At 48.4% G+C, this 10,829-nt stretch overlaps 1 protein-coding gene across 1 annotated transcript; it reads left to right on the forward strand.

Moving 5' to 3' along the window:
• The first annotated feature begins 7,736 nt into the window (after positions 1 to 7,736).
• Positions 7,737 to 9,257, forward strand: LOC117856335 (uncharacterized). The gene is made up of 4 exons (XM_072293967.1): positions 7,737 to 7,816; positions 7,918 to 8,058; positions 8,166 to 8,982; positions 9,027 to 9,257. Exons 1-4 carry the CDS (start codon positions 7,737 to 7,739, stop codon positions 9,255 to 9,257), a joined length of 1,269 nt encoding a protein of 422 aa, XP_072150068.1.
• Positions 9,258 to 10,829: the final 1,572 nt, after the last annotated feature.

The raw sequence follows: 10,829 nt of genomic DNA on the forward strand, positions 1-10,829 counted from the left end.
CTCCCATAGTCCCTGTTCTTTTTTGTCCTTTTTCTTTTCCTCTGTTTCAGATGATAGATGCCTGCTGCAATCTGGATCACCCTACGTGGGTGGATCTGCCGAAAAATTCAACGGGGAATTGGCGCACATCGCGCCGGATCAGGGTGCCGGATGGACGGATAGATTGAGAGGTCCGTGTGGTGACAGTCCGGCGCTTCCGTTTGTTGGGTTCGTCAGGTGCCCAAATCCTAGCCTCCTAGCTAATGGCTATGTTGCTCCCCCACTTTTGGGTGTGTCTTGGGATGTCGCATAATTGATAGCAGCTAGTAGTCGCTACCACGATGCCTCTAGCCCCCTGTCCTGTACACGGTTTTGACTACAAAAGTATTGCCATGTTCACCTTAATTTTTTTTTTAAAAAAAACTACACCCGTTTTTTTCTCATGAATTGGGGAGAATTGCAGTGTTTCAAATCCATTAAGAAATTGGAGACGATCCTTCTACCTGATTCCATTTTATGTACAAATCTATTGGACGTGTTTCTTCTCTTCCATCCAACCCGTGCATTGTCATTGCATTTGCATCACTGCGCTTTAGAATAGTTGTACTCTCTTTGTCCAAAAAGCAAGTGATCATAGGAATTTTAGGACATCTTAATAAGGAGGTAAAATGACATTGATTGCCCCTATTTATTAGCCATATTTTATGCTAATTGACGGCTGCATGCCCATATGCACATGCACACATGCCAAATTGAGTATAATGAATTATTTTTGAGGATAAATTTTGAATCGCAAAATGGCTTATTTTTTGGACGGAGGATTACACAATTTTGTATTTGGCAATTTCTAAATATTAGCTGCTCATAATGTGTTGGTGATTTTTATTGTACAATTGAAACAACTATGGCTATTTGGAAAAAAAAATTATAGATATGAACAATAAACCATCAAATAGGGTGAGTATGCACGCATGTATGTGAGCATACTGTAATTTGCAAATAAAAAACCTAGAAATATCTCAATTACAATAGGCTGGTCCTCCTGTTGGTTCTTATTCAATTATGGTTCTTATTCATTGATGAAATGGTGATTTTGGCACTGTTAGTTGGTTTTTTAGCTCAATTACAATAGGCTGGTCCTCCTGGATGTAGGGCCAAGCTCCGTCACTCTTTTTATTTATAGGATTATAGTTTGCATTGCATACCCCTTTTTTTTTTAATTTTTTGCCTCCCAGTCTCAGCCCTGCACATGCCGGTCTGCTGCTCTCCCAGAATCATGGACGCCAACGCGCCGCTGCCTTGCTACTTGACCGCGGAGATGGCCGCTCGGCCTTTCGCCTGCGGAGTGTGCGGTCGGCGGTCGCTCCCGATGCCGGCCTCACGTGACGCGCCGCCACCGTTGCGTGTGAAAACAATTTGGGAACTTGGGAATGGTTTGGAATTTGACCATGGGAACAAATGGAGAAATGTTTTGTGGGCTGGATGGCTTGATGGCCCAATCTCTACTTCTCTTTTTTCTTCGTCTTGAAGCCCCTATTTCGCAGCACTTGCAGCCCAGATCGCCGCCTGGCCCAAATGTCCTTCTTCAACCTCTGCCTCCCTCCTCGTTGAACCGCTTGCTTCTTCATCCATGGACGGAAAAAATGGGCTCCAAGGATTGGCTCTAGTATTAAGGATTAAGGTGACTAATTTAATTTGGCGGTTCAATGACAACACATCCAACGAGGCTAATATGATTTGATAGTATGCAGAGAATTAGGAACCAATTCTCTTAGTGCCACTAAAAATTATAAGGCTTTTTTGCGTGCCACTAAAAATTCACTTAGTGCCATTGCTTTAACTTTCCATAATTTTATGCCATTTCCGTCGGTCCGCTGTTAAGTTGTTGTTAAGTTTGTAGGAAAAGACGATTTTGCCCTTCCCAAGGCTGTGAAGCAAAATTTGGCCAATTTCCGTTGAAACCATTGCCACGTGGTTTAGTTTATGTGTGGATTAATAATTTGTCAACAACATTACACATTTTGGCGAAACAAAAATTGACATAAAATGGTTATTCCGTATTCCTTATCAAACGTCACATAAGCTCGATGCTCAAGAAATATAAATACACCTTCCCCAAATCAGCAATATCCCTCGAAATTCACCTGTGCTTGCTTTAGGTTCGGACCGTTCGTACTTTGAGAACTATTTTCACCAAAGAGTTGAGATTGAAGCTTAAGGCAATTACTACCTTAACTCGTAGTAATAGGTTAGGCCGGTTAGTGCATCTACTTGTGTGTTAGTCTAGTGTTAGATGCGTTTTTAGGTCAGTCCCAATCCATAATGTCTAGGAGTAGCGTCTATCCTGCCACATTATCTAGACATCACGAAGAAACTACACCCTCGACCCACCGTTTCTCCGCACTTGCATCCACGTCCGCATCATCTTTCTCTCTTCTTTCCCGGGAGCCGGCGGCGGGCGCATCACATCCTCGTTCTCTCTCAGTTCTATCCCGGCAGCCGGCGGGCGGGCGCTCCAATCTGCGGCCGGCAGGGCTGAGTTCGAGCTGCGGCTGGCGAAGCCGAGAGCGGGATGTGGCAACACGCCAAGCACCCAGCTTGCGTCGCTTCCGCTTGCAGTCTTGGATGCGAGGAAGGTTGGAGATTGGAACACGGAGCCTACGGCGACCTCAGGCAAGAAGCAAGCGACGTGCCCAAGGTGCTTGAGAAGCTCCGGGGGCAGCGACCAAGCCAATCGAGCAGCTAATTTTGGGTTGCTGCTGCTAGTAGGCGAGGAGGCATGCTGCTTCCTTTGCACGTGTGAGTTCAAGGTTAAGGTGGCCATGGTGAATCGGTGATGCTCAAGAATCAGAGGTGATGTGGCTCGAGCGCTTCCTCAAGTGCTCAAGTGTTGACGTTAGGAAGGTTGCCGGGCGGCGGCAGGAAGCTCACGCAACGGCGCCGGGCGGCAAAGCGGGCGTGGCGGGTGGTGGCTCTGCAGACACGCGGGCTGCGCACGCACGCACGGTAGAAATCTTCTATATTGTTTACCAAGGGGTGTCCTCAAGCTACATGTGACACTGTTAAAGGTACCATCATGTTGACAATGAGTCCTTGAATGAGCGCTATTTGGGCATGCCCACAGATGTTGGCAACTCGACTAATGGAACGTTTAAATTCTTGAGAGACCGCGTGTGGAGCAAGATCAAAGGATGGCTTGAGAGGATCCTTTCAGCTGGTGGTAAAGAGGTACAGTACTAGTCTACTCAATGGCATGCTTCAGACTTCCGCGGGGTTTATGCAACCACATCAACTCTCTAATCAGACAATTCTGGTGGGGTAGCAAACAAGGGCAGCGCAAAGTGAGCTGGGTATCTTGGGAAGTGATGACCAGACCGAAACACCTTGGTGGTCTTGGTTTTCGGGACATTGAGATTTTCAACTTGTGTTTGGTGGCAAGACAGTCGTGGAGGATCTTGCAAAATCCTGCCTCTTAAAGTGCCCGCCTCCTCAAGGCCATATACTTTCCCAACACTTCAATCTTGGAAGCCGAACTAGGGACTCATCCATCTCAAATTTGGCGTTCAATTCTGGCTGGCAGGGATGTCTTGACCCAGGGTCTTATACGCCGCATCGGTGATGGCAGAACAACCAAAATTTGGGATGATAACTGGCTGCCACGTGATTGTAATATGAAGCCCATAATTTCCCTGAAGGTTAATCCTCCACGGCTTGTTAGTGAGCTTATTGATGAAACTACAGCCACATGGAAAGAGGAGCTGATTCGAGAGTTCTTTCTCCCGATGGATGTTTCGACTATTCTGAGCATACCTTTGTGCACTCGCAGACAGCTAGCCTGATTTCTGGTCTTGGCATTTTGATCGCAAGGGGCTCTTCACAGTTAAATCAGCCTATAGGATGATGGTGACAGCGAAAATTAACCGAGAGAATTATTTTGAAGGAAATGCAGGATCATCAAACACTGAGTCTGACAGTATAGGGTGGTGTTCATTGTGGAAAACGACTGTACCTTCCAAGGTCAGGGTCTTCCTGTGGTGACTTGCTCAGCAGTCGTTGCCCACTGCAGACGTTTTGGTGCACCGGAATATGGCAAGATCCTGTGTTTGCTCATTATGTGGAGTTGCGGATTCATGGAAACACTCTCTTGTTGAATGCAACATGGCCGCTAGTGTCTGGGCACTCTCTGATAAGGTAATGGTGGAGCATATGATGTCGATCGGCGAACCAAACGCCAAGAACTGGCTGTTCAGCCTTATTGAATCTCTACCTCATGAGCATTTCACCCGACTGACGATAACCTTATGGGCCAATGGACAGTTCGTCGCAAGGCTATCCACGAGGAAATCTTTCAAAGTCCTTTATCCACCCATGGTTTCATTAACTCATATTTGGAGGACCTGAAATCTATTGCTAAGCCACCTAGTGGGACACCAGTTCATGCGGTTCCAGTACCAAGGCAAGCTCGTTGGATCCCTCACCGGAGAGCTATACCTAAAATTAATGTTGATGCAGCTGTGTCGAAAACTGAGAACCGAGGGGCTGCAGCAGCCTTCTGCCGAGACAATGATGGCACTTATCTTGGAGCTTCTGTAATGGTTTTTGTTGGCATCACAGATCCTGCAACTTTGGAAGCCTTGGCCTGCCGTGAAGCTCTTGCTCGATCTTGCTGAAGATCTTGCTTTGGAGAGATTATTTGTTGTTTCAGACTGCAAGACAGTTGTCTCGGAGATTGGCGAAGGAACTCTGGGTAGCTATGGCTCGATCATCGCTGAGATAAATTCCTGAACTGCACGTTTCAATGAGTGTAGTTTTGCCCATGAAGGAAGAGCTTCGAATTTTGAAGCACACAATCTAGCTAGGCATATGATTTTAAGTGGGGTTGGCCGCCATCTGTGGCTTGGTACGTGCACCCTATTCTGATACTATTCCTGTAAACATTGTTATTGAGTAATAAAGCCTAGCTGATTGTCCTTAAAAAAAAACTACCTCGCCCACAACGCGAAACTGGCGGCGTCTTGGTGCATTGGACCGCGCGTCGACGTGATTTCGCATGCATGAAACGATTTCCTCCCTTTTTCTTCTCTTTCCTCACGCCATGTCATCGTTTTGCTTATATGGCAAGCTATTTAATGCTACGAAAACTATCTAACCTAGAAGGTTGGGACTACCCTTATCTGCCGCCTGCCGATGCATACGCATATACGCATATATACCCTTTGGCAGCAGTTGAGCACTTGATTTTTTTTTATCCACTCCATCGAGATCGTACAACTCTGCTTCGTTCTTCAACCTCACTGCATCAGCTAGTTTTCTCTTTCATATTTTCCCTGAGCTCCCAACTTCCATGACCGACAGACTTGCTGATTGATGCCCTCTACCATGCGCTCACCCCCACACCGCTCACCTTCCTTGTCTCTGGCAGCTCCCCACCGCCACACGATGTCACGCTAGCCCGGCTTCTATCACTGTGTTGTCCAATCCTATCTTTTCCAACCACCTTCCTCCACGGCCTGGCTAGTGGCGTCCCTGTCGCCTCACCTCCCCGCCTCCGCACCCGCCACCACCGCCAATGACCTTCCCTCTATGTCTGGAGGTAAGGAAACCGCACCCCCCCCCCAAAAAAAACCCAAACCACGAACTTCGAGCGCTAATTTCATTGAACACTTGAATCAAATGAATCGGAGTTGATTGGGGCACAAATCAGACAGCAGAAAAAATTGAGTGTTGGTGACCTTTGGAACACTCGAGTGTTATTAGATTTCGTGTATTTTTACCTTATGGATTAATTGTTGCACTTTACATTTTATTTTATTTTTATCTTTCCTAGAATTACATTGTACACATAGTTTATAGGATTGGAATATGACTATGTGAGCTAAAAAACTTTATATGGTATAGAGATAATAACACATGAAAAAATCTAGCGTAGATATACATACAAGGTCCCTTCAAAGTACACTTAGTTTTTAAGAATCATAATTGGACCTCCCTATTACTGTGTCAAGGTCCCTTACAAGGTACAATCGTGGATATTATGTAGGGTGTAGTATGTGCATGCGCCACATTGTGATCCCGCAAGTCAAAAAAAGTGAGTTCGGGCCTGTTTGTTTCCACCCTCCTAAAATTTTAGCTTCTAAAAAGTGACTAAAATATGACTAAAGAGCCAAACACTATGACTAAAAGTGACTTAAAAACTTTTAGGAGGCTTCAATTTCTTTAGGAGCTCCACCCCTCCTAAAATCTCCTAAAGCCCATCATGGACCCCCACTGCCCTCATTTATTGCTCCCCCCTCTCTCTCCCTCCCTCCTGCCTAGGCTCTCGCCGCCATTTCGCCCACCGCCGGCGTCCCTCCCTGCCCGGCCCCCGCCAGCGGTGCCCTTCCCGCCGCCCGCCGCCGCCGCACGGCAACCCACCCCCACCGCCCCCGCCGCCGCACGGGCCGACCGGGCGCTCCCCCGCCGGATCCCTGCTGTCGCCGGATTCGGGTGAGGGAGGATCGGGAGAGGGGTGGCGGTGCCGGGGAAGAGGAGGAGGGGAGGGGTGCGGCGGCCGGGATTCGAGGGGAGGAGGCGGCGCCAGCGGGAGGAGGGGAGGGGACGGTGGTCGGCGGAAGAAGAAGAGGGGAGGGGCGCGGCGGTCAGGTAGGGGGCGGCGGCCGGGGGAAGGAGAGAGAGGAGGGGCGCTGGTGGGAGGAGGGGAGGGGGCGGTGCCGGCAGGAGGAGGGCGCCGGCCGCCGCCGGCGGGGGCACCGAGAGGGAGGGGCACCGGCGGGAGGAGGGTGCATGTGTGCAGGGAAGTGGGAGGAGGGGAGATGTGGGCAAAGAAAGAGTAGGGGCATGGAGAGGGTAGTATGGTCATTTTGCCACAACATTTATTGCTTTTAGTCAGTTTTAGGAGGTGGAACTAAACATGCTTTAGACCATGGACTAAAAACTGACTAAAACATTTTAAAGGCTAAAATTTTAAGAGGTGGGAAACAAACAGGCCTTCGTTTCTTCGTGTCAATGTTTTTTTTTGAATAACCACTCTGTATGAACGAAACGATGTGTACGTTTCACTTGATCAATCAAACTAGTGGCCAAGGAGCGCGGCGCAGAACATCACGAAGGGCTCATCACGCGTGTAAATACAATTACCGCCGCCGCTGTCGCAACTAAATGCGCATCAAGCACGAACACCGGAGGCGCAGTGAATGGTGAGTGGTGATCATCATCATCTCCGATGGATCGAGATCGAGCGTTTCGCACTGCAAGCGCCGCCGGCAGAGTGAATGTTACCGAGAGAGCTCTCGGCCTCTCGCCCTCACGCTCGGCTCGGGAAGCCGCGAACGCGCGCGCGTGCCTCCCTCACTATCTATCGCTACATGCCTGCATGCGTCCATGCTAATGCCAACGCCCAGTTAATGCCCGGATCGGTTTCGCTGCAGAATCCACCCAAAATCCCCGCGCAGTTACTGCTCCACTACTTCTCCCGTTCCCATCATGCTCCGATCCATCCTCTCGCCTCTCATCCTCACGCTGATCTCTGATTGCACACGTTCACATCCATCATCACTGACCTCCGTCCACCTGATCGATCGTACGTGCGAGTGTATATAATTAGTGTTCCAGTTCCTGAAGCCATTGCCACTGCCACTGCCTGTGTATTGGATTTAGATGCCACTGCAACACGGACAGTAGGATAGGATCTTCTTCCCTCCATCCAACCAAAGCTTTTCTTTGCTCGAATCCTTGTGTTGTTTGTTTGGCGAATGGCGATGGTGCCGTACTGCGACGGTGACGCTGATTGGTACCACTTCCCTCCGCTGTGTCCCCCATCGCCGCTCGCCTTACTGAGGTCAGTACTCGGTACAGAGTCATTGGATTTCTTGGATGTCGCTCGATCGATCTCCATCATCTCCTCCTGCGAACTAATCAATGCCATTCTCTTGCCTGCAGCGCGGAAGACTACCCTCTGCCGATCGCCGCCTTTCCTCCCGCGCATCTGAGCCGCGGCGACGACGAGCTCATCGACGGCTCCTGCCATGGCGCGCTTGCTGCCGCGGCGGACCGCCCGTCGTCGGCTCTGATGAATCTGAGGTCAGTCAGTCAGTTCTTCGCTCCAGGCTCCAGCAATCATGGACTGGAGTCTCGCCCAAATCATGCCATAAATTATAAACTGACGACAGGTCATCGGCACTTTGCAGCGAGGGCGAGAGCTACTACGACCTGCCGATATTCCCTCCGCCACCGGCAGCCGGCGACCATCAGTTCTTCTCCAACCAGCTCCCGCCCGTACCTGTGGATAGCGCGACGGTGGGCCTCGACGACGCGCTCCTGCAGCCGTTGGGCGACATTGATCTCGAGGCGTTCGACAACGCCGATGAGCACAAGGCACCCCATCATGGTCGTCACACGATGATCGTGCCGGCAGGTCAGCATGCCGTCGGCCAAGAATACGCAGGCGTCGACGTCGTCGACGATGCGGATGAAAAGCCCATGGCGCCCCACCATGGTCGTCACACCATGGTCGGCCAAGAATACGCAGGAGTCGACGGCGTCATCGTCGTCGACGACGCGGATCAAAAGCCCATGGCCATGGTGGACTGTTTCCTACCAGGAGCCAATAATGCCTTCGAATCGGCCATGCCGCCGCCGCAGCCGTCACTGCCACTGCCGGCGCGCGGTAGGAGGAGCGTCGACCACCGATCAGCTCCGGCGCCTGGGGGCAAGACGAGGCTGGACCACATCGGCTTCGACGAGCTGAGGAGGTACTTCTACATGCCCATCACCAGGGCGGCGCGGGAGATGAACGTGGGCCTCACCGTGCTCAAGAAGCGCTGCCGCGAGCTCGGCATCGCCCGGTGGCCGCACCGGAAGATGAAGAGCCTCAAGTCCCTCATCCTCAGCGTCCAGGTAACCCATCTTTTTCTCTGCACGAATCAGGCATCCATGCTGCGCATGCAGAGAACCACACGATCGACTGTGCGTGGATGCGTGCGTGCGTGCAGGAGATGGGGACCGGCATGAACCCGGCGGCGGTGCAGCAGGAGCTGGCGGCGCTCGAGACCTACTGCGCGCTCATGGAGGAGAACCCGGCGATCGAGCTCACGGAGCGCACCAAGAAGCTGCGGCAGGCGTGCTTCAAGGAGAGCTACAAGCGGAGGAGGGCGGCGGCCGTCAACGTGGTGGATCACATCTTCAACTTTGATGAGCACCAGTTTCATCACCAGCTGCCTCCGCCGCCATCGCCAAGCAGTGCTGAACGCCATGGCAGCGGCAGTTTCTTTGGCTACTGAGGTGAACGATAAGCAAAGTCTAAGAAGAGTTCATATATGTACATGGGGATGATGCTAGTATAACTAGTAGGGATGGATATTGTTCGTCGATCAGTGCATGCAAATCAGTCATATTTTGATTTCTGTTTGCATGGGTAAAGTGTGGCATGTGTAGTAACTCCATGTGTTTATAGTAAACTTAATTAAGTACCAAATGATGCATGATTATCTGATCTATAGAACATGATTGAATCAATTATTACTACACAAATACACATTATTGCGTGAATTATTTTTTCCTTTCTGGAAATAGTTGAATTTGCTGACTTTGGATTCTGTTTCTCGATCTATGCTATTAGTTCCCCGGCTTTCGGCTTGGACTACTTATATAATATACATGGTAAAAGAAATTGGAATATTGAGATTCATGAGTTGCTTACAACTCTAATTATATAATTTAGAGCCAAAACAAACAAGCAACTGTAAAAAAGATATCTTTCCGTCCGCCACCCATTTGTACACATTCCAAATTAAAATGAATAATTTTTTGCTTACCTTTGTTATTCCAAAATATTTTAACAATTTATCAGAAATTATGAATTTAAAATTGCATTTAATGTGTTTAGATAATTACTGTAAAAAATAAATTAATGATAAAGTTTTTATAACATTATTTTTAAATTTACTTGTAAGAGGAACGGATTCATCTGGAGTGGTTAAAGGATTTCTAAAAGAATGTATGACTTTAAAATTGCTTGTTTTGTTTTTAGAACGGGCTGATAGTCACTGCTGTGCAAAATATATAAACTTTTGGAATAGCTTTCCTATTCCACCTATTAATTTTCTGCGAACATAATTATTTTTGTAAGATGAATATATTCCAATTTAGAATAAATAAATAATTCGAAAACCATATGATTCTAACTATGTTCCTAAAATGTTTCTGAATCTCTATAACTTCTTAAATTTTATAAATTTGCTTGGAAGCGGAATGGATAATCCGAAATTGTCTCATAATTTATGAATTTAAGATTGTGTTCCATGTATTTAGAACCTTCAGATAATCACTACCGTGCAAATTCCAAAGTCCATCAAATTCTCTTCTAACTCTTTTTTTGTTTTATAAACTTTTGTTGGGCGAATAAAGCTGTCTAAATTTGTGAAAATATTTAATAGGAAATAGTTTCTACGGTACTTGGTCATGTCCGTCGTGGCCCATTTCTCCCCAGGTGCATGCCCGCCACGGCGCATCCGCGTCCCCCCGAATGGAGCGAGCGTTGAACAGATGCATATGATGGTCCAAAAGACCTTGGACATCTGTGTTCTGACCTTTCGACTCTTTCCTCGTGACCCTTTTTCAGTCCTCAATACAAAACATACCCAATCTCAGTACAGAATGAAGGAGGATACTGGAATGGCACCAGTGTCAGTGCGCGCGCGCTCGTGTGCTTCCTCTGTTCCAAATTAGACACAGATCGATATGCCATTCACTCTTTGCATTCAAAGAATAATCCAGACATATTGCTTCTTGGAACCAATGTCAATTGTTCCGCGGCCAAGAGCCATGCCATTAGGATTTGACCTAACTGGACG

The sequence above is a fragment of the Setaria viridis genome, chromosome 5 (assembly GCF_005286985.2).
Source record: "Setaria viridis chromosome 5, Setaria_viridis_v4.0, whole genome shotgun sequence".
Lineage (NCBI taxonomy): Eukaryota > Viridiplantae > Streptophyta > Magnoliopsida > Poales > Poaceae > Setaria > Setaria viridis.

Bases quoted from the DNA above. Each gene is read 5' to 3' on its own strand.
- LOC117856335 (XM_072293967.1), top strand. From the start codon at position 7,737: ATGGTGCCGTACTGCGACGGTGACGCTGATTGGTACCACTTCCCTCCG. The intron at 7,817-7,917 runs GTCAGTACTCGG...TCTTGCCTGCAG, and splicing joins TCGCCGCTCGCCTTACTGAG to CGCGGAAGACTACCCTCTGC. The intron at 8,059-8,165 runs GTCAGTCAGTCA...GGCACTTTGCAG, and splicing joins TCGGCTCTGATGAATCTGAG to CGAGGGCGAGAGCTACTACG.